At 36.9% G+C, this 24,949-nt stretch overlaps 1 protein-coding gene across 2 annotated transcripts in view; it reads left to right on the top strand.

The window, feature by feature from the left end:
• tenm2b (teneurin transmembrane protein 2b) overlaps nucleotides 1-24,949 on the top strand; it is a 209,647-nt gene that overhangs the window by 154,893 nt on the left and 29,805 nt on the right. For both annotated transcript variants that reach the window (XM_065287532.1, XM_065287533.1), the window contains exons 6-14: nucleotides 2,871-3,066; nucleotides 6,954-7,055; nucleotides 14,363-14,557; nucleotides 15,142-15,342; nucleotides 15,628-15,813; nucleotides 16,304-16,450; nucleotides 23,765-23,975; nucleotides 24,106-24,225; nucleotides 24,308-24,569. In XM_065287532.1, the coding sequence (XP_065143604.1) occupies nucleotides 2,871-3,066; nucleotides 6,954-7,055; nucleotides 14,363-14,557; nucleotides 15,142-15,342; nucleotides 15,628-15,813; nucleotides 16,304-16,450; nucleotides 23,765-23,975; nucleotides 24,106-24,225; nucleotides 24,308-24,569 (1,620 nt within the window). The remainder of the gene's footprint in view (nucleotides 1-2,870; nucleotides 3,067-6,953; nucleotides 7,056-14,362; nucleotides 14,558-15,141; nucleotides 15,343-15,627; nucleotides 15,814-16,303; nucleotides 16,451-23,764; nucleotides 23,976-24,105; nucleotides 24,226-24,307; nucleotides 24,570-24,949) is intronic.

The following is a 24,949-nucleotide window of genomic DNA, read 5'->3' as shown; positions in this document are numbered from 1 at the left end:
AAAAACATCTCATTCTAAGGTAATAAAAACATAATGGTTCATTATGAAAGGTCTTTATACACCCCTTATAATATGTTTTGTATATTATTTTGCATTTCTGTCAAGAGATCTTTCTAGAAATTACATACTACACCTTTAACTCATTCCCAGCCAGACTTTTTTTTTTAAGTTGCCGGCTAGCATTTTTTGTGATTTTCACAAAATGCCTTCCAGGAAAATTTTCTTCTAAAAATATATAGACATCAAATTAAAGTATAGACCCTCTGCTTTTAAACAAACAATAAACAAACAAACAAAATGGGAAAAAACATTTTATCCTATCTTTACTTTTTTCTCCCTTTTATAAACTCTTTTCTTCAAATATAAAATTTTTTGAGCAAAAACCTGAAATAATTGCATTTTTGTGAAGGAATTTTGTTTGAAATCAGATTCAAAATGATTATCAAAACATACACGGAGTGTAAAATTAATTTAAAAAATAGCTTCCGTTTTTTTATAAATTGGGTAAAAGTAATTGTGTTATTACAGATTACCATAAAAACTCATCAAGAACATGTTTATTCATGCAAATGTTTTCTCTTAATTGACAAGATAACTCGTCAATGGCGGGGAATGAGTTAATATCTGAATGTGACAGTCATACTTAAATACGTTCATGTGACATCATAATTTCAAAATGGGTTATCGACCCTTGCTTGGATCTTAACGCGCGTGGCCCAGACTCTTCCTCGCACCTGAGCTTTTAATACGTGCTACTTTGACATTTCTTTGCACTGTTAGGCGCGCAGGGGTTTAAAACCAGCGAGTGGGTTGATCCCTCTTCCTGGCACGCAGGAAATTTTTGAGTACCTGTGCTTTAATGATGCACTCGGATTAATGGCATCAGTTTTAATAAGGTTCTGGTCATGACAGTGTGTTGCCCTTGCTACTTTTTGGTCCGCCAATCAAGTGGCTTTAGGGCTGTACGCTAACCTTTTTCCCAAGGAGTACAAGTGTTCCTAAATGAAAAAATATAGCACACAAAGAAATTTAGGAGCACAGTAAAAAAAAAGTTGATTAAACTGCTCAATTCAAATGGATTAGTTTTATGATTTTTTTTTTGAAGCATCGGGTCTAAAATTAGCATTAGTTACAGAAATCAAATCAAATGAATAACAACACTGTCTTTGTTGTATAATATAAATATAATTATTATTTTTAGAGCTACAGAAGTGATTTTCTCTTTGTCTTGGGTTGTTTGATTAACATTAATGACACAGACTTATGTAGGTTTATTGAGGTTACTGTCTCTTTAAGAACAAATAAGCACAGACAGGTTTCTGATTCTAATCTATACATACACTTAAGACATAAACAAATGTTTTATTAGAAAAAGAATACTGTGGAGTTAATTTTGTTTGTATGTCAAGAACAGAAACAGGAAACGTGTCTCTTTGTGCATGCACTATTGAATGCCCTTAACCCGCGCGCACACACAGACGGAGGGCGAATTCCAAACGGCGCAGCTACAGTCGCTCTATTTAAAAACGTTACATTGTTTTTCAGAGCTCTGTTCACCAAATGTATTTTAATCGACTACATGCGACACAGTAGCGCAACTCTCGCTATAGTTTACACATCAAGAGTTCTGATCTTTGAAGGGCATAGGGATGATCACTGGATCGGACACCTTCAGCAGTATGTGTGACTGTGTCTGCTGCTCACTTTAGCACCTTTTTGTGGTTAAATTGTTTTAAATCACTTGAATGTTAACATTTGCAAGCCTTTGAAACACGTGCAAATTATAAACTTTCCCTAAATTTAAATTTGCGTATTAATCCGCGAATCGCATGCGAGCCGAACCATGATTCGTACAGATCACGGATCAACTGCGATCCGTCACAGCACTATCTATGAGTTACTTTCACTTTCATATGCGGCATTTTGCATGTTGGCCTGATAAATTAATCGTAGATCTGTCTTGATGCGTGTTGCAGAAGCGTCATCATATCTGGCTATAAAATTTTTAGCACTGTTACTTAAAATCCAGCAGTTCCCGCACATTCCCACACTATTTCAGTGATTGGCTCATTGGTTACGAATCGTCGCTCTCATTTGAATAAAATGACGTCGTCATGTATGCTTAGCTTCATCACGCTGCTGTATTTAGCCACTCGCGCACTGTGCTCCTAAATTGTTTTAAGTTTGCACATAACTATTTTTAGGCGCAAGTGAAATTATCGCACTGTAGAGCCTTGGGCTTGTCTTAAATGAGTAAAAAATTAACAAATAAATAAATGAGTAAACCATGCACTCATTCACCCCACAATGCACCGCAATAATGATGGTACAACCGATGTACACTCACAGCTAGTCACCACCCGTCCACTAAGGCTCACACCGAATTTATTCTCACATCACGGTGGAAGATGACGCCCGTATTGCAGCACTTCTGGCGAGCTCAAGTGTCCTCGTTTTTATTCAGTCATTCAAGTGAACTATTTTAATGGACTAATGTAGGGAATAGTGAATGAGGGGGCTATTTTTGACACGGCCTAAGTCTATCACAAAACAAGCTTGTAATGTGTGCTTTTCACAATATGCACCCATAAAAAGCTTTGTTTTTAATTACTATGAAACGACCATCTGTCTTGACAGGCTTTTGTGTTTTACTTTTTTACATTGTTAATTATTTCCAAATTATCACTGCATATATTTCTGCAGTGTTCTTACACTTTTCTTGTCACACTCGAAGTTGTTATCATACACAGATTTTAATTTAATTTAATTTATGAGTGTCTTTGCAGTATTTATTGCAGATGATGTGCGTCATCCACTTGTCGTTTTGACTGTTTTCTGCCTCTGTCCACACCTCGTGTCTCTCTCCTCAGTATGACTACATGGAGAGGTTGGATGGAAAGGAGAAATGGAGCGTGATAGAGTCTCCTCGTGAGCGCCGAAGTATTCAGACAGTCGTGCAGAATGAGGCCATCTTTGTGCAGTATTTGGACCCCGGCACCTGGCATCTGGCTTTCTACAACGATGGCAAAGAAAAGGAGCCCGTCTCATTCAGCACTGTGGCACTAAGTACATACCTACCGTTTTTATTTTCACACTTAAAGTTCAAAGAAATGCTGTAAAATAGAAACTCGGTTATTTGATGACCTGACATTTAGAAATGCTTCTTTTCATTCAGTACACCTGCTTCACCCTTCACATAACATTACAGTATGTTTCAGTTTGTAAACAGGTGAACTGAAAGAGGTGCTTTCATTTCTTTCACTGTACCCTGATCTTCAGGGCAAACTAAATTGACTTTTGAAGAATAGAAGCAAACAAAAAATCCCTGAAATATCAGCTTTTTAGTGCAGAAGATAAAAGATCTTGTCCGATTAGGATGAAATTTAATAAAATTGTAGATATTAATCCACTATTTTCCAAGGAACACACAAAAAATAAAAAGAACGTGTTGGATGCCCCTTTCATGCAGTTGACCTCAATTACAGTCACTTGGGATAATGGAGTTGTATGGGAAGCTTCAAAATGTTTTTAAATTAAAAACATTATAACTTTGTGTAAAAAGAAATTCATACAAGTTTAAAATCATATAAAAGTGAATATATAGTTATGTACACTGTTAAAAAATTGTCAAAATATGTACCACTGCTGTCACTAGGGCAGTACTTTTATATAGGTCCTATTATATAGCATAAGATATATACACTTACCTAAAGAATTATTAGGAAAAGCATACTAATTCTGTGTTGGACCCCCTTTCGCCTTCAGAACTGCCTTAATTCTATGTGACATTGATTCAACAAGGTGCTGAAAGCATTCTTTAGAAATGTTGGCCCATATTGACAGGATAGCATCTTGAAGTTGATGGAGATTTGTGGGATGCACATCCAGGGCACGAAGCTCCCGTTCCACCACATCCCAAAGATGCTCTATTGGGTTGAGATCTGATGACTGTGGGGGCCATTTTAGTACAGTGAACTCATTGTCATGTTCAAGAAACCAATTTGAAATGATTTGAGCTTTGTGACATGGTGCATTATCCTGCTGGAAGTGGCCATCAGAGGATGAGTACATGGTGTTCATAAAGGGATGGACATGGTCAGAAACAATGCTCAGGTAGGCTGTGGCATTTAAACGATGCCCAAATGGCACTAAGGTGCCTAAAGTGTGCCAACAAAACATCCCCCACACCATTACACCAACAGCCTGCACAGTGGTAACAAGGCATGATGGATCCATGTTCTCATTCTGTTTATGCCAAATTCTGACTCTACCATCTGAATGTCTCAACAGACATCGATACTCATCAGACCAGGCAATATTTTTCCAGTCTTCAACTGTCCAATTTTGGTGAGCTTGTGCAAATTGTAACCTCTTTTTCCTATTTGTAGTGGAGATGAGTGGTACCCGTTGGGGTCTTCTGCTGTTGTAGCCCATCCACCTCAAGGTTGTGCGTGTTGTGGCTTCACAAATGCTTTGCTGCATACCTTGGTTGTAACGAGTGATTATTTTAGTCAAAGTTTCTCTTCTATCAGCTTGAATCAGTTGGCCCATTCTCCTCTGACCTCTAGCATCAACAAGGCATTTTCACCCACAGGATTGCCGCATACTGGATGTTTTTCCCTTTTCACACCATTCTTTGTAAACCCTAGAAATGGTTGTGCGTGAAAATCCCAGTAACTGAGCAGATTGTGAAATACTCAGATCGGCCCATCTGGCACTAACAACCATGTCACGCACAAAATTGCTTAAATCACCTTTCTGTCCCATTCTGACATTCAGGAGTTCAAGAGATTGTCTTAACCAGGACCACACCCCTAAATGCATTGAAGCAACTGCCATGTGATTGGTTGATTTAATAATTGCATTGAGAAATTGAACAGGTGTTCCTAATAATCCTTTAGGTGAGTGTATGTGTATACATTTGGTACAAAGGTGCAACTTTGAGGTACTAATATGAACTCCTTAGGTGCAAAGCTGTATGTTTAAACTGGTATAGCCCCAGTGTCAGCTGGGTTACATCATTTGACCATTTTTTCTGACAGTCTAACAGGGTGAACTTTTCCTTTCAGTGTATTACTACAGCTTGAATGCCACGAGGCAGAACAGAGATTTTGAGCTATTTCTGTTTACAAGAATTTCTTTAGATTGTTGTGCTTTTACTAAAAAGAGGACATCAGGCATAAAAAAATTATAATGTAGCAAGGATACAGTAGATGCTTTTCCATTGCAGATTTGCGCAAAACTTTTGTATTATTTTCTAAATGTCGACAAAAGACTAATGCGGAATGGCGGCGTTTCCATTAATTAATGCTATGCGACTGAAACATAGTTTTTTCTGTCGCGATAAGTTATCGACTGATTCTGGTAGGTTTACTAATATCACATCCACCGCACTAGGCAATATTTTTTACTGAAGGAGACGTAAGAGTATCCAATCGTTAATGCCAAGGAAAACCCCTTATGCTGAGGAGCAGCAATGCACAGTATATGTGTTTCTTGGAGGTAATAGTACATTATTTTACATCAAAAGAGATGTAGGAGTGTTATCCAAACATTATTGGCAAGGAAAGCCTCTTATACTTGGAAGCAGACACATATTGAGGTGTTTCTGGGAGGTTGTAGCATCCATGACTCTTTCCCTGCCAGCGTTTTTTTTTTTTTAAGGTGCCAGCCAGCGCCAGCATTTTCACAAAAGTTGAATGTCTTCCAGAAAATGTTCTTCTTTAAATATATAAACATACAACTTTCAAATAAAAAAAGGGTTTCGTCCTACCTTCATTAGTTCTCTTTTTATCACCTCTCAAATATGGGTAAGTTCCTAAAAAAAAAAAAAAAAATTTGAGCAAAAAGTTGAGATAATTCCATTTTTGTGAAGGAGTTTTGATAGAGATCAGAAGCAGAGCGATCTTTAAAACTTACACGGACATACAGCTGTTTACCCAGGGCGATACTTCCGGGTTTTATAAGTTGCAGAAAAGCGCCACTGCTGGATAATAGAGGTATTGCGGAAAGCCAGAAATACTCGTCATTGGCAGGAAAGAGTTTTCTCTTAATTGACGAGTTAACTACACCTTTTTAATAAACCTTTTCCCAAATTGCCTGAAAAACCACCTCATGCATTTTTTGCGAAATCGACATGTTTCCATTGGTCATATTTTTAATACGCATTGTCAAATTGCGCAATTTAAAGGGTAATGGAAATGCAGCTACTGATACAATTTTAGGGTATAAATAATGAAAGGTAATTTGAGTGAGTGACAGCCATCATTACGTCTCTCAATTTGGATGTAACAGAGAGAGCAAGTGTTGAACCGTTAAAGTGAGTTGCTTACAGTGGCCCTGAAACCTATTTGGGCTGAATGTCATTGCATTCGTAACAAAATATCAATCCAAATGTTTATTTAAAAAAAAAAAACTGCAGACAACTTCTTTAAGCAAAATGTTTTAGAAATAGAAATCTGTGGTTTGCAGATGCCATTTGGTTTGATATTTTGGTTTCTAGCGCAGTGGCATTCATACATTATTAAGTATGGCTAAAGTGTTCAAACACTTTTTGGGACCATTGAATTCTTCACTTTCTTTAATTCTGTAACTCTGTTTAACTATTCAGTTTGAAGAGAAATACACACATTATGCTCTGGAGGTATGCTACCATTTATTTGATGCCCACTGTTTATTTGAATAGCATACATAATTTATTGTAGCTTTTATCACTATTGTAATGCTGTATTTCCCATAAGACATTGCTGAAACATGTCAGAAATTCAGACAAAAGTTCAGGCGGTTCCATGCTGTGTAAAGAATTATCTATAAAAACTGGTGACAGTTCACATTATGCTTTGGCTCCTGTTAGCTGACAGTGTTTCAAATGTCTTTGTGAATGTTATGTTCCTCATTAAAAAAAATGAGGGCTGTAAATGTGTGCATCTTTCTTTCGTCATGTCTCATATTAGACTCGGTTGAAGAGTGTCCTCAGAATTGCCATGGCAACGGAGAGTGCATGTCAGGAGCGTGTCATTGCTTCCCAGGGTTCCACGGCACGGATTGCTCCAAAGGTACATTAATGAAGAAAAGTTGCATATGTTTCCCATGGGGGCTTTTGTAAGTTTTGTTCTAACAAAGAAAAGCATGAGTAATGATTTAGCACTCGCTGTCATGCTGAATGTATTTTGCAAATAGTCAAAAGATAGTGACAAATATGATAACAGTAATCACACAGTATATTTTTACATGCAATATGTAAAATTTTTAATCTCAGGCCATTATTGAACTATTCTGATGTGAAAACATTTGTCAGAATCATTTCTGAAGCTAAATATCAGTCATGAAATCATCATAGTTCATCATCACTGTTACTTTACTTACTAGAGGTCGATGTGGATTGATGCATCGATTACATTTCTAACAATACGATGCATCGATGCCACACATAATTATCGATATGAGTTACATTTATTTTGACACTCTGTGTCCACATTCCTTGACAAGGTACATCTACCATTTCCGCCAAAGCATGCATTTTTTTCATGTGCTATTGTCAGCACGTGAATGCAATGCAGCAACAAAGCGGTTGTAGCAGCGAAAACACAGCGAAAGAGGCAGAAGACGTTGTGATTGCTATCGGACGCAAATCGTGGGTTTGGAAATATTTTGTATTTGGAAAATGGATTGGACAAACCGATAAAAAATAGATAACCTTAAAGACTTTGACTGTTGCCATCATAAGCTTGGTTTTATGTGACATTTTGTCATGCTTTATAGAGCGTGTTTTGTCACTGCGTTTAGAGACGACATGTTACAGTAGCTTCTCTATGCGTTTCAAAAAGGGAGGGATGTGCTATGGACTGAGCTGCTGGTTGCAATCCACAATCGGTGAGATTGTGAGATCCCACTAAAAATTTACACAGTGCACCATTAACTCATTCCCTGCCAGCCTTTTTTTCAAAAACCCGCCCACATTTTGTGTTTTTCACAAAATGCCTTCCAGGAAAATTTTCTTCTAAAGATATATAAACATACAGATATACCAAATTAAAAAACAGACCCTCTGCATTTAAACCAACAATAAACAAACTATCCTATCTTAAATTTTTTTCTCTGTTTATAAACTCTTAAATATGATCACAATTTTGAGCAAAAAGCTGAAATAATTGCATTTTTGTGAAAGATTTAAGGTTTTGCTTCATTGTTTTATAAATTGGGTCAGGGGCGTCAGTTTGTGTTGAAAAGTGGTGGGGACAAAAGATCAGATGAAAAAACATGACAGCAGGACGGGAAAAATATTGAATAATGACGCATAAAAAATGGGCAAAAAACACACCATAAGCACACAACACAACTTATGTGACCCTGGAACATAAAACCAGACATACACTGCGAAAAATGATTTTCAAGAAAAAAAATTCTTAGTATTTTTGTCTTGTTTTCAGTAAAAATATCTAAAAATTCTTAAATTAAGATGCTTTTTCTTAATGAGCAAAACGACCCAAGAAAATAAGTCTAGTTTTTAGACCAAAAATATCAAATTTCAGTGATTTTGTGCATTAAACAAGCAAAAAAATCTGCCAATGGGGTAAGCAAAATATTCTTAAAATTTTTATTAAACACTAAATTCAGGAAAAATTTGCTTACCCCATTGGCAGATTTTTTTGCTTGTTTTATGCTCAAAATCACTTAAATTTGATATTTTTGGTCTAAAAACTAGACTTAGATTTAACTATATTAAATTAAAATAAAATGACTTTCTTACTTAGTATTTTTGTCTTGTTTTCAGTAGAAATATCTAAAAATTCTTAAATCAAGATGTATTTTCTTGATTAGCAAAATGATGTAAGAAAATAAGTCTAGTTTTTAGACCAAAAATATGAAATTTAAGTGATCTTGTGCAAATTATGAACAAAAAATCTGCCAAAGGGGTAAGCAAATTTTTGATTTTTTCTTGAATTTAGTGTTTTTTAGAAAAAGGTTCAAGATTCACTTAAATCACTTAAATTTGATATTTTTGGTCTAAAAACTAGACTTATTTTCTTTGGTCGTTTTGCTCATCAAGAAAAAGCATCTTAATTTAAGATACTAAGAATACTAAGAATTTTTTTTTCTAAAAAATCCTTTTTTTAAGTGTAAAACAAGCCAAATTATCTGCCAATGGGGTGAGAAAATTTTGCTTAAATTAAGTTTTTAAGAAAAAACTAATCTTATTTTAAGATTTTTTTCCTCACCCCATTGGCAGACATTTTTGCTTGTTTTAATCACAAATTCTCTTAAATTGTATGTTTGGTCTAAAAACTAGACTTACTTTCTTAGGTCATTTTGCACATCAAGAGAAAGCATCTTAATTTAAGAATTTTTAGATATTTCTACTGAAAATAATACAAAAGTAGGAAAGTCATTTTTGCAGTGTATGTCGCACAGGTATTGCTTGATTTTTCAGAACATTTTAACCAAATGCTTTCAAAAAGTGGTGGGGACAAAATCAGTCATTTCAAAAAGTGGTGGGGACATGTCCCCAGCGTCCCCAGTGTAAATGACACCTATGAATTGGGTAATCTAGTGGATAATCACGGTATAACAGATTACCATAAAAACTCATCAGAAACACTTTTTTTCACACAAATGTTTTCTCTTAATTGAAGAGGTAACTCGTTAATGGCAGGGAATGAGTTAAAGTATCGATAAATTAATCGTATCGAATCAAATCGTAATTGCATTGAAGAAATGTTTGATGTTCATATCTGCAAATATCAAATTGGCGGCGGAGATAACCAATAATGTATCGCATCCCAATGAACTGTCCGAATAACACCCCTAACACATACACTGTAAAAAATTATTAGTTGATTTTACAAAAAGTTATGGAAACCTGTTGCCTTAAAATAATTAAGTAAGCAAACTCCATATCAACTTAAAAATATTTGGTTATGTACACTTGAAATGTTTTGAGTTTGACTGACAAATAAAAGTTAATCAAATAAAAGGAAACTATATGGTTACCACAAAACTCAAAATTATTGTAAACTCCTCAGAATCTCCAATATAGATTAACATAAAACACTAAGAATTCTTTCTTTTTACTGAAAAATACATAAAATAATACTTTGTATAAACATTTGCAGTCCCGTGCTGGGAACTGGAAAGGCTCTGCCCAGTTTCATTAGTGGTGGTTGAACACAACAAGAATCATTCATGTAGTCCCAAACACAAATTAATCAAGTTAGTTGATTTAATTAAATTTTTATAAAGGGGGTTGAATTAACTTAAGTAAATTGAACAAGAAATGCAATAAGTTTTTAAGTGCTTAAAACAAAAACAAAAAAATATTTTCAACAATTTTTAGTCATGCTTGGTTAAAGAACAAATAATTTAATAATAACTTAAAAGCCGGAAAATGGTATACGAGCTCCAAATATTTAAGTTTACACTACTTAATATATTTAATTCTGAGTTTACAGTGTATGTTCTATTGGTTCTGTGACTTACTTTGAGATGAATAACAGCATCACAGTTATGTCAAAATATCTGATGTTTTTTTTTTTGGCTTTGCTGTGCCAGATGAATCTTTTGAGTGATGGTGTGCTCTCAGCGGAGGCTTCATATAGAGATGTGTGAGCCCACCTCAGGCTCTAGATGCTAGTTTATTACTGTAGAATAACACCTCTGAGTAACAGAGAGCCTCTCAATCTCTTTAGCTTAATTACACATGACATAGTCTGTCTTCCAACCGTAAGCAGAAGAAATTGCATAACGTTTGTGAAAAGCTTTCTCACTTTGCAACATTCAGTGCTGGCAATGTTTTATCTTAATCTCTGCTTAGCTTGAATGTATGCTGGTATCACGCAAGATCCTTTCCCTCTGCAAAGCGTTATCACTCCACACAATTGGATCACAAAGTAATTTCATTGGCTGAAACAACTTGTTGGGTAGTCTATTCAGTGCCTATTTAGACATGATTAATGCTGTGGCCACACCTGGGCATCAAACGGGTGTGATACATTAGGTGCTACATTAAGTGTTGTCTGTTTATTCACACCTCGTAGTTTTCTACGTGCTTGTAACATTTTTGCTGGTTTTGTACACAATGGGGCTGTGCGATAAAGTGATTTTTAGTGTCGATTATCTTTTTATCACACATCTTAACTCATTCCTTGCCAGCCTTTTTTTTTGATGTGAAAAGCTTTTTTTTTTCACAAAAGTTTCACAAAATGCCTTCCAGGAAAATTTTCTTCTTTAAATGAAGAGTTTCGTTGCAAAACGAGATAACTCCGTTTTTAACATTTTTGTCAAAACATGTTTATTATTATGTTATCATGTTAGTATTTTGTTTTATGGTGCTTATGAAGGTTTAAATCAAAACAAACCAACTGCATTTGAATTTATATTAATTGGAATGCACAACCAAAAAACAGAGTTATTTAGCAACGAAACTCTTCACATATATAAACATAAAGATATATCAAATATGAACAAACAAACAAAACAGGAAAACATTTTTGATCCTATCTTCATTTGGTCTCTTTTTATAAATATGGTTAGGTGTCTTCAAAAATACCAAATTTTGAGCAAAAGCTTTATAATTGCATTTTTGAATAAACATTGTGTTAGAGATCAGGGCTGGGTTTCCCGATAACGATTGAACTTAGCACTTAAGAGCGCTTTCTACAAACTACTTAACGGACATTCGTTGTTCATTTACGTGCGTTTCCCAAAGATGCACATGAAGCGATCGCTCGCAGCTGGGTTTTAAGTGCTACTTACGAGTCGCTATCAAGTGCTGAAATGTCACCAATAGAATGACTCGTTGTTTAGGCTAATGATCTTTAGCCGATGTGCACTAATATTTTGTATAATATTTTGTATTATTGTTCAATGACTTTTTAAATGTTTTAAAATTGTTCATAATGAAATTCAAAATGAAATGGCTTTAAAGTTTTAATGGCTTATTTATTTTGTTAATAGCTAATAATCTTATTCATCAAGGTCTAAATCTGAAGATTAAAATGAGTTTATTAATCTGTGGCAAAATTCTCAGCACATGAAGACTCAATTTGACATTTAAAGATGTTTTACTATTTAAAAGCTGCACAAACGTTTTGTATTTAAGGCTTAAAATTAGGGATGCACCGAATCCAGATTTTTTGGGTTCGGCCGAATACCGAATCCAGTGTTTAAGATTCGGCGGAATCCGAAACCGAATACCGAATCCTACTCGCATCCTTATTCCATTACAGGGCTCGCAAAATTTCAAAATCCCTGGTAGCCCTTCGGGCAGGCACTCATCAGTTTTTGGTAGCCCGAAATTTTGCCAATACAAAGCCAATAGGGCCTCTAACCACAATGTGTAATCTGCTATTCTTGTTGTTGTTTTGATGCTGTTGTTTTTTTAACAAAAAACAAAAAAAAATGGATTTCCATGTAAACCAACTGTTCCTGCTCATCCCCACACCAGATATACCCACCATTTAAAAGTGGTTCAGTGGTCACAAAACTCACAGTTTGGATCATCCAGATTGGATAATTTTTTCGATCAGAAAAACAGGGGCTACTGTCACTTTAAGAGCGATTCTGCAGAGAGTCTCTCCACTGCCCTTGCAATCTATATCACTTTAAAGCTTGCTGCGAGAGATTTAATTTTCTTACGTGAGGATAGTAATGACTGACAGGACAAAGTTGGATTTGCACAAAAATCCATGACAAATCAGTACGGATTGCTTCCTGTACTGCGGTTTCGTTCGATCGCGAAAGTGAAAGTAAAACTCGAGCGCGCGCTCAAACGCAATTTAAATACCCAATGCCTGAATTTTATGTACCACAATTACCCATCCAAATCTGTGAGAGGATACATAAGCATTTTTCCTCCCTATAGTCAAGATAGCCCGACGGGCAGGGCGGGGATGCATTTTGATAGCCCGACTGCAAAGCACAATGAAAGCGATGCGGTGCGCTAGTTTTTCCAGGTACGTCCACGAAATGTAAAACATCCTTAAGGCTCACCGGAAAAAAAATAATACTTATCTCCACGTCAGCACCTGATGTGTGTAATCAACGGCCGTGTGACGTCGACCAGCGTAGCGCAAGCTTAGGGTTCGGTTCTGTGGAAAAAATTTTTTTGATTCGGCCGAACCCGAACCCCGTCAAAAAGCCCAGTATTCGGCCGAATCCGAATCCTGGATTCGTTGCATCCCTACTTAAAATATCTAAATCAAAAATATTATATTAGTAAAACTCTGTAGTAGTGTGTGTTTTAGCACTTTTAAAAGTACACTTTTACACGTAAATACCCTAATTTAGTGCCTTATTTAAATATAATATGTGAAAACATCTCATTAAGTAAATATTTATATTTTATCCGATTAGTCGATTAATCGAAAATAATCGCCAAATTAATCGATTATTAAAATAATCGTTAGTTGCAGCCCTTGATAAACTGTTCTCCACAACCGTTGATTGTGGCCAAAGGTCTGATGCTTTTAATCGCTGATACTTACCAGAAGCAACCCATTTAGGCATATCTGACGATGATGTAAAGTGATAAGCTGCTTTCCATTACCACTTCAAATTTCGCAAATTGACATTGCGAAATTAAAATATTGCCAATGGAAATACATCAATTTTGCAATAACTCCCATATGTCCCAAAAAAGTTTTTACACACGCATGAGGTGGTTTTTCAGGAAGAGGTGTTTTTGGCGAAACTGCAATGGAAACAGTTTATTCATATTTTCACATCACCTGATGCAAGTAAGTCACATAATTATTATTTGAAGATGATGCTGTTTGTACTAAAACCTACCAGAAACACCTCAATACATGTCTGCTCCCAAGTATAAGAGGCTTTTCTCGCCAATAATGTTTGGATAACACTCCTACATCTCTTTTGATTTAAAATAATGTACTATTACCTCCAAGAAACACACATACATTGCCGCTCCTAGGTATAAGGGTCTTTCCTTGGCATTAATGTTTGAATAAAACATTTACATCTCCTTCTGTAAAAAATATTGCCTAGTGCGATGGATGTGATATTAGTAAAACTACCAAAATCAGTGACTATGTTTCAGTCGCATATCATCAGTTAATATAAAACCCCATCATTTCGTAATAGTTTTTAGTCGACATTTAGAAATAACGCTAAAGTTTTGCGCAAATCTCTAATGGAAACGCAGCTACTGTTACTCTATGTTTTGTTTAACACTGGACTTGTTTTTGTTTTTATATCACTGTATCTCATTTTCTCTTAACTAATCTTACATTTCATACCTGAACTCCTCTTAATAAAGCTGATTTTCACTAATTCCTCTCGAACGCCCTCCTTTTCTGTCCTTCCCTCCCTCAACTGTTTTCCCACCTGCCTCCTCTGGTCTCTGCAGTGGCGTGTCCCGTACTGTGCAGCGGGAATGGGCAGTACAGCAAGGGGGTGTGCATGTGCTACAGCGGTTGGAAAGGCCTGGAGTGTGACGTGGCGCAGGGGCAGTGCATCGACCCCAGCTGTGGCGGTCACGGGACCTGCACCCAGGGCAGCTGTGCTTGTGAAGCAGGTTACCGCGGTGAATCCTGCGAGGAAGGTACGGTTCAAAAGTCGTCGACTCGCTGTTTCACAAATACTTGAAATAAAAGGAAAAGACTTTGTATTGTAGATTAACGTTGGCAGATTAAATTTGTCAGATAACCAAACAGAATTGGCTGAGGAAACTACAGTATGTTGTCGTAAAATTAAATTTTCCTACTGTTTTGTTGAATGTCCTCTTTTTTACGTGTAATAAATGTAGACAATGGCCAGCCCTGTTGGTCGATCACCACTACATCATGAGGTCTTTTCAACACACACACACACACACACACACACACACACACACACACACACACACATACTCACAAATGTTCTAGGACTCAGCACTTTCAGAAATGTTTTTTCTCTGAGAATCTCAGTTTTCAAATCTTTGCGCTGGCCGCTATAAAAGCATGTCCGTACATGCATAATAAACCTTATTACAGTACTAAAATCCAGTTTATTGATCAGGCTTTTAAAAATTGTGCAGAAACGAAGTCTCTGAAAGCATGTGAGATCCCAGAGGTGATATTATTGTAAGAAAGGTAAAAGATGAGGAGAAGAAGATGCTGAAGTATTTGTCTCTTTCTCCCTCCGCAGTGGATTGCATAGACCCTCGATGCTCTGGACACGGCAGCTGTGTGTCGGGTCAGTGTCACTGTAAGCCGGGCTGGTCGGGGCCTATGTGTGATGTGTCCAGAGCCCAGTGCCCAGATCAGTGCAATGGCCACGGAGCCTACAGCCCTGACACAGGCCTCTGCAACTGTGATCCCAACTGGATGGGTCCTGACTGCTCCACAGGTGTGTTGTGGTGATCTCATCTGAAACTGTGCTGTGATGTCTTGGAATATAAATTTTTTATCCATCTGCTAAACCAGCCATCACATTTTTCATGCCATGCAACATTACTATACATAATGCAATTTTTATTGGCAAAGAGACACGTGCATGTGTATTGGCAAAGCATTAGAGTTGTTGCGTGTATCAGTGGTGAAGTGAACAATTTTAGGCTAAATTATACAATAATACATGTAAGAGAATGATTAAAAATAATAAATCTCTCTCTCTCTCTCTCTTTCTTTGCAGAGGTATGTTCATCAGATTGTGGAAGTCACGGTTTGTGTGTTGGAGGTGTTTGCCACTGTGAGGAGGGCTGGACAGGCCCAAGCTGTGACCAAAGATTGTGTAGCCCACAGTGTGTGAAACACGGGACCTGCAGAGACGGCAAGTGCCAGTGTGAACAGGGTTGGAACGGAGAACACTGCACCATTGGTAAATACACACACACACACACACACACTCCTACAGTAAACTGTTTTGTGTCTAAACTATTATAGGTGTTTCTTAATGCCAGTTCTCCATTCCCACAGAATGTTTAAGATTTACTACTATATAAAAAAATCGCCTTAAATGTCTCTTTGCCTGTTTGCTCATTTGGTGTGGTTTAATTCAACGTTTTTGCATATCAATAAACACATTTGTGTGTTTATGTGTATTTGTTGCCATTGTTTTATAATGGCATTCAGAGTAGCGGACATGGTCTTCAGTGTGCAATCCGCAGCCATACAAATATTAAATGACTTTGTAGCTCTAGAGTCCATCTGTAAGAAGAATACTAATGGATTCGGATCTTGTTGTGTATGTGTTAGTATGCTCGTGTTAATGTTAATGAGTACCGTTCCTATCTGCCAATGTGAGTTGATTTCTTCTTTCTGAAACCCTATAATTTCACACAATTTATCTCTCCCTGCTCTTCTACCAGATGGCTGTCCAGGGCTGTGCAACGGGAATGGGCAATGCATCATGGGTCAGAACAGCTGGCACTGTGAGTGTCACACTGGTTGGAGAGGTCCGGGTTGCAATGTTGCCATGGAGACCTCCTGCAATGACAATAAAGACAATGAAGGAGGTAAGGGGGATACACATGCATGCATGTAGAAGGCAGTAATCATATCTTATATGCATTATGCCTGTCAAGATTTTTTTTAAATAAGCTGATGAGATGTAAATCTTTAAGAAAATTCTCATTCCATTTTTTCTCCTTTTTGTTAGTCTAAGCCAGGGGTGGGGAACCCTGGTCCTGGAGGGCCACTGTCCTGCAGAGTTTAGTTCCAACCCTAATTAAACACACCTGAAAAGTCTTCAGGATCACTTGGAAATGAAATGCAGGTGTGTTTGATTAGGGTTGGAACTAAACTCTGCAGGACAGTGGCCCCCCAGGACCCAGGGTTCCCCACTCCTGGTCTAAGCCAACTACTTTTCTTTGAGGGTCAGATTTTAAAATTGTAAATATGATGTGGGCCAAACTTTTACCCCTATTTTTACCTTTTATATACTTTTTTTACTTTTACCTATATTATATATGTTATAACTTATGCTGTTTTTGTTACTTTTTGTTTTAGGATATATATAAAAAAATATTAAATGCATTTTCAAAAAATATGCACACTTCCTGTATCCAGTATTTTGCCTTTTTATTACTAAATACTAGGGGTGTCCTCGACTAAGGATTTAAATATTCGAATCAGAATTGTCGAATCTTTCCATAGTCGACCGATAGTCGAATCATCTATGTTTGTGTGCATGGGTTGGGAGGGGGCCAGACCGGGTACAAATTGTTAACTTTTATTTTCTTTCACAAGCAGCACACATAAACAACTGTCTGATAAAGTGACCAAAACTATCTTTTAAGTAATAAACGAAGACAAAACTGAGGATGCATTTATATAAAAAAATTTTAAGGTAAAATGTAAGGCAACATTTGTTTAATAATTCCTCATAACATTTTAAAGCCACGATCTACAGAACATCACACAAAAATACATTTGATAACTAAACCTAAAAAAATAACAAAGGTGATCCTGCCTTGGAAACTTCGGCTACAATTCAGTGTTTTTATTTAATTTGGAGATAGCGCGTCAAAGCAATCATGACCAAAAAAAAAAAAAAACCCGACAAATGAGAAATGACAAATAATTTGTGATTGTGACTGTAAATGATAAAAACTAATCTTTATATACAATTCATTAAACTTTAATTTATAACAAGAAAAACACTGAAATTAATGATTTTATAGACACTACGCATTATTATTTAGCACAGAAATACCTGCTTGCTTGCTTTGACTTTGATCATCTCTGTATTCACTTTAGATACAGAAAGACCGGATGATATTATTTATTTCAGGAATCTCTTTGCTATCATTGAAAGTGAACACCGACCGACAATAATATTAAATCATAAGAAAGACATTCGTGTCAGGCAGAAATAGGTTCGGTGCAGATACTAGTTTCCGTTTCATCACCGAAATAAAAAAACGGCTTACCTGTTTTGTAGTTTAACTTTTGACAAGATAACCACTCTGTTTTAAATACATTTTAAAAACTTATACTCGTCGAAAAACATCCGTTTTTTAATGTTTTGTTTGATGAACTCCTAAATATGAGACGCAGAGCACCTAGCCCGTTCGGCTAAATTACATGCGCAAGCATGGCCAGCACGCAATAGCGCAACATCGATACAACGAAAAGCTATCCAAAATTTACATACTTAAATTAGATCGGAATTTACGTTTATAATAAATACAATTTTTTAATAAAATAAGGTCAGAAGTTACAAAGTGCAGAACAAATATGCAAAATGCCTCAAGTGCACGGAAACAAAACACAAGCCAAATAGTTAAATCAGATAACCCAAAGTGATTTATAAATAAAATAAAATATCGAAATTACTAAAAGAACGAAAGGAATAATATAATTTGCCAGCTTTGTTTTTTAAATGTAGAAACAAAGAGGCAAGGCTTTATTAACATATAAACCTCTTATGGACGTGAAGCCCGGTCACAGGAGTTCTTGGATTTATAAACGCATTTTAAAAATATTTATTGAAAGCTACTACTTCACATATTATTTGCAGCATTATCATAATATGCAGTATATTAATATATTGTGAGAAAGCTGTTATATGTGAAATCATATAATGTGTGCACCCATATACGGCCACAATTGAATGATCCTCATTTCATTACACATCTGCGACGATTCGACTGTGAGATTGGTAGTCGAATCATGTGTGTTTAACACAGCATAAACTCATATATTATGTACTCCATATAGTGTGTACTCATAATTTAGTGTTACATAAGTTGCTAGCATCACTCTTGCTTGGTCTATCAAGCATGTAAAAAAATCCTGTAGAACTGGACTGGTCATTTTTCAGTAAACTGTGCCTATGAAGTGGTAGAAATAGATAACTTTTTGATGGTCTGAAATACGCTGTGCTAAGCATTTTATTTATCTTACCATACGGAAATACATGCTTTACATGATAAAAATCAAAGCACAGTAAACATAAAAAGTAGCAGACTTATATTAAGTTTAAGTGAACAGAACAGTACTTAATGTCCCTACAATAAATTCACTATAGTACTGTAAATTTCTTTATTGCCACTCTTGGCCCAAATTAATGGGTGAACAAACATTACATGAAATTAGGTTGTGTGTGTTTATTTGGGAATAAGAGCCAACACATCGTTTAATTCATAGCTAAACTTAAGGTTTATTTTAATAGAAAAATATATTTTCCTCATATAATCCTCCAGTTACAAAGTGCGCTGGAAAAAAACATTTTATAGTTTAAAGCCTGTTGTGAAAATATGGCAAATCTCCATGTTTTCTTCCCTACTTCTCTATCACCACTTTACTTATTATGTTTATCATACTTGGAAACACATTTAATCATAGGCAACCCTATGTTTATAGTTGTTACCATCATAACTTTAATGATTTCCAAGACCTGGTTTTGCAGGTTTGTTTTTCTCTGAGACCAGTATGACATATGAATCAGATTTATCACTCATCCTTCTTTAGTAGCAGCCGTTATCCGTCTTTCACCGGTTCACTGTCTTCCACTAAATGAATTTATCAGTGCCTTCCTGTTCTCTCCTCTACTCATACTATATGAGATTTGTTGATATATGGATATGAAAAAGAGTTACTGTGGGGGTTTATGAGGAGGACAAACTGAACAGATGGATTGAGCTGCTGAAATCATCTGTATAGAAAGGTGATGCTTCTGAAGAGTTGAGGGATGTAAAGCTGTCCCGGGACAGATTGATTATATAAGAGCATCCACCCCCTCTGCTGTTCAGTCTTATGGTGGGCATCTACGTAAAACCAATACAGAATAATTTAGATGTTTTCATACTCATCTTTGGTTTTCTTTTCCCTCTCTAATTCATTAGAGCACATCATTCACATACACTTATAAAAAACAAACTATAATCTGGGCTTTGGGTACGCATATGTATACATTTTGGTACATTTGGCAATATGCACTCCAAACATGCATGATTTCCAAATGTTTTTTTTCTTTCCTCTCTCCATTTTGTTTGCCTTTTATTTGGGTGTTACTTTACAGAAACCACAAAGATCAGAGAGCAAAAGTCTAAACAACATGGAGGAAAAGTCTCTGGCAGCGGGTGCTTGTGTGTTTGTTTCCGGATCAGGAAAGACCCATTTAGGGAAAACGGTTGAAAGGTTGTGTATGTACAGGGCACTGAGAGAAATGTAGTGAATGCGAGACAAGAAGAAACAGGGAGAGAGAGAGAGATGAAACAGGATGGGAAGCTCTCAGGGGTGCGTGCAATGCCCTTCGTGACTTTGATGTAAGTTCTTTAAAAGTGAAACCAGGGAAATGAGAGATAAACCATAGCATCATACGATCTCTCCATCACTTCTATGAGATGAGCTCATTAGCAAAACAGAGATAAATAAATAGGCTTGTTCATTTTCATTTCTGTAATGATAAGGACTTATTATGTATTTTTATTTGACTCTCTGTTTTGACATCAAAGCAGCTCAGGGGTTTGAAGTGAGAAGGTATCATCAGAAGTACAAGCTTTGAGAATAAGATGGCAGTCAAACTGAGAGACTTCAGAAGTCTCCTTAAACCATCTGGTCTTTCAAAACCGCTTCGAGAAACTCTGTGTGTTAGTAAGGTGACCAGATTTTTTAATGGGGACATATCATGACTTTTCCATGTTTAAGTGCTATAATTGGGTCCCCAGTGCTTCTATCAACCTAGAAAATGTGAAAAAGATCAACCCAGTAACTTAGTTTTGGTAAACCATTCTCTGCAAGCATGTGAAAAAATAGCTAACTGAAATTTTGCTCCCCTTGTGATGTCAGAAGGGGATAATACCGTCCCTTTATCTGCACTATCCAACCACAGCACTGCCATTTAGTGCAAAGATCAACTCATTTGCATTTAAAGGACACACCCAAAAAAGGAAAATTTTGCTCACTTCTACAAAGTGCCAATTTTAACATGCTATAATCAATTACCTGTATGGGATTTTGATCTAGAACTTCACATACGTACTCTGGGGACACCAAAGATTTATTTTACATTTTGAAAAAGTCTTGTGAAATGTCCCCTTTAAGCCACAAAACAGGACCTTGCATAGACAGTATACTGCAGCGTGATGAATCAAGTTAAACATACAAATTCTAGATATTAAATATGCAAGAATGCTGAAACTTTGTAAGGTTTGAGTAACTTTGTATAGCACTTCTCATATTATTGCTTTCCTGTGATGAATCGCTTTGCTGTCACTGTTGTAAGTCGAAAAAAGCATTTGCTTTATACCTAAATGTAAAAACCTTTAGACTTTTGATTAGATTAAGATTTTATATAAATGACATTCATGCATGTACGTTAATTATACATGGCTGTCGTTGCAAATTTTATGTCAGCTACACATCATATTAAAGTATTCTGTATACTATATGTTTGACATTGTCGTTACAGCGAGATTGGGCATTGAGGATATTTAATCCAATTATGTGACGTTAAAAATGAGGAGCTCAGATGCAATAGACATAATCAAATACTTTCGCTTCAAATCCTTTTAATCCCGGCCTCAGACCATTTACTGTAAGCAAATAGCGCTATGTTGGCAGAAACCTTTAACTCTTTCACCGCCAGCGTTTTTAAAAAAAGTTGCCAGCCAGCGGCAGCGTTTTTCATGATTTTCACCAAAGTTTAATGCCTTCCAGAAAATGTTCTTCTTTAAATATATAAACATACAATAGACCAAATGAAAGAACCGACCCTCTGCTTTCAAACAAAAAAAACGTTTCATCCTACCTTTAGTGGTTCTTTTGCAATCAGCTTTTGAATATGGGTAGGTTTTTGCAAAAACACCATATTTTGAGCAAAAAGCAGAGATAATTCCATTTTTATGACGGAGTTTTTATAGAGATCCCATTCAGAGCGATCTTTAAAACAGACACGGACATGCAGCCGCTTGCCATAGGGCAATACTTCCGGTTTTAAAAAGTTGCGGAAGTGGATAATAGCGGTATTGCGGAAAGACGGAAAATCTCGTCTTTGGCGGGGAAGCGTTTTCTCTTAATTGACGAGATATCTCGTCAATGGCGGGGAAAGAGTTAAGCGCATTGGATGAACGATTGCACATCCAGGAGTTTTTTTTTTGACCCAGTTAAAGTAGGTTTACCAAATATATTAGGATATTGAACAAATTTTTAAACCTTTTACCTTTATTCAGAAAGGACAGTAAAGAGTGACTGCATGCACTTAGGGTTTTGCTGAGAAAATTTGTTAAATACCAATGAAATTACTAAAATGAGGTGACGTGAAAAACGTTGCCATTGCCATTAAAGTGAAATTACTGAATCAAAACATAAGAGTCTGATAAAAATGCCAGACACGCTTAACCTCTCAGCGCGCACTAGCTCGGGGGCGGGATGACGTCAGTTTTTTTTACACTGCTAACAATATCTACTGTCTACAAACATTACTAATATTAACATTACAATACATCGCTTAAAAGGTCTACGGGTTTAGCATCAGTGTATGGTCAATGTAGTATTTTTTTACAAAAATCCAGAAGACAACATGCAAAATATAAACGGGACTCCTTACCTTTGTGTTTATATAACGATCGCGAATCAAATCCATGGTTTGGGCCAGAAAATTGTTTACAAAACTGCGGGAATGCCGCGGGTCCATAAACGTCTCGTGACTCAACAGTGAAATGTGTATTTACAACCAGGTTTCCCAATGTCCTCACTGACACTATTCCAAGCCAGGTCCTTTTTATTTCTGTCTCTATAGAAATAAGAACTTGTGTCGTATAGCTCCGGGTGACTGCTCACAGAAAATATCAAGCGTTCCTCCATGCTGAATGAGTGACTCCGGGCAGGGCTGCCGCCACAGCAGCAAGCAGGCTCCTGATTGGTTAACGCAGCGCGAAAATCCGCCAAAGTTCAATTTTTTTTACTCAGCATCAGACGCAAATTCGCGTACAAACGCAAAATGCACAAAAAGCACCATTCGCGCTTACCACGGCAGATGCTTAATTCAAGCCATTCGGGTGAACTAGATGCGCGAATAAGGCGGAATTGCGTCTACCGCGTCGTGCTAAATGCCTCATTCGCGCCGCAAGACCTCCAGACGCACGTCAACGCGTCTTCACATTGACTTAACATTGAAATCACTCACGCTTGACGCCTCTATCGCGGCTGGTGTAAATGCAGCATGAACCTCCCTTTTAACCCTAGGTTAAGAAGTGTTTCACACTTGTAATTTAGAAGCATAGTTATCCCTGAAATTAAACGAGGGTTATGAAACCCTGCCTCGAAGCAGGGTTAGCACCGCTTTTGTGGGGTTAACCCAGCATTTCGGTGCCAAAAGCATGCATTTTTGAAACGAAGCAAGGTTAGAGTGTTGTGACTCAATGCTTAGCAACAGACAGCCAATCAGAAACTGAAGAGCATGTACCTTATATCACCATCTGTGTACTGAAAACACCTGAATTGGAGTAAAAATGACATCCCAGAAGAATTAGAGAGTCCAGGAGAGATTTACATTGCAACCTGTTCTGTCACTGACGCAGAAGCGTGAGACAAGCGATTATTTAAAGCAATAGTGAGCTATTTCAATTCAGTCATCGGTTTTTATCCAATCATAACTGTTGACACTGCAAATATGCAAATGAAATGTTAACCCAGGGTTAAGAAATGCACAGTGTGAAACGTCAGATTATGAATACCCATGGTTATCTTTTAACCCCTGGTTAAAGCATGGACAGTGTGAAACGTGAAAAAGCCCAGGATTCCGTTAACCTGGCGTTTAGTATAACCCAGAGTTAACTATTTCAAGTGTAAAATATGACATGTCGTAACATTTTTCCATTCAGATGGTCTGGTTGACTGCATGGATCCGGACTGCTGCACGCAGAGCTCCTGTCTGACCAATCCTCTGTGCCGTGGATCACGTGACCCAATCCAGGTCATTCAGCAGAGCCAATCCGAGGTCCAAAAAGTCCCTTCTTTCTATGACAGAATTAAGATGCTTGTGGGTAAAGACAGCACTCACATCATTCCAGGAATTAACCCTTTCAATGCCAGGTATATATCATCTGTTTTGTGCTGGGATGTACAAGTGCACCACAATTTGTGTGTGTGTTAATTGTTTCTTTTGGTTGTGTTTAATGTGTACTAATTTTGCATGTCTGCTTAATTGTGTGTGTGTGTAAAGCCTGGCATCATTGATTCGAGGTCAGGTTTTGACATCAGATGGGACTCCTTTGGTAGGCGTCAACATTACGTTTGTGAAGTTCCCTCATTATGGTTACACCATGACCCGGCAAGATGGCACGTGAGTATCACAACTTTAAACCTCAAGCAATATCTTTGTAAAAAGTTTGGTGTTTACAGTTAGACATGCTGGTTCTCCTCAGATTTGATCTGGTAGCCAATGGTGGAGGCTCTCTGACTCTGAGGTTCCAGCGTGCTCCGTTTCGGAGTCAGGATTGCACTGTGTGGCTACCCTGGAATCGCTTTTATGCCATGGACACTGTGGTGCTCCAAACGGAAGAGAAGATAAAGGGCAGCTGTGATCTGAGTGGTTTCGTCAGGCCGGATCCGGTTGTACTACCCTCCCCACTGTCATCCTTCTTCAGCTCCAACCCTTCAGAAAGACATATTCTGCCAGAGAGTCAGGTGTGCCACATACTTGCTCCCACGTCATTTTTTTTTATGTTTGTGTAGCTCTTCTTTTTTATTGTGCATTCACACCAGACTATTCGAGCATAGCTGGACGCTTGAACATTTTCCAGCATAAAATTCAGACATGAATACGCTCAATTTGCCAGCTTTACAATGCAAAAAATGATTTTCAAGGAAAAACATTTTTTAGTATTTTTGTCTTGTTTTCAGTAAAAATATCTAGAAATTCTTAAATTAAGATGCTTTTTCTTTATGAGCAAAAGGACCCAAGAAAATAAGTCTAGTTTCTAGACCAAAAATATCAAATTTAAGTGATTATGTGCTTAAAACAAGCAAAAAATCTGCAAATGGGGTAAGCTGATTTTTCTTTAATT

Source organism: Paramisgurnus dabryanus, chromosome 18 (assembly GCF_030506205.2).
Source record: "Paramisgurnus dabryanus chromosome 18, PD_genome_1.1, whole genome shotgun sequence".
Lineage (NCBI taxonomy): Eukaryota > Metazoa > Chordata > Actinopteri > Cypriniformes > Cobitidae > Paramisgurnus > Paramisgurnus dabryanus.
The sequence above is the reverse complement of the archived record's forward strand: the minus strand, read 5'-3'. Positions and strand labels throughout refer to the sequence as shown.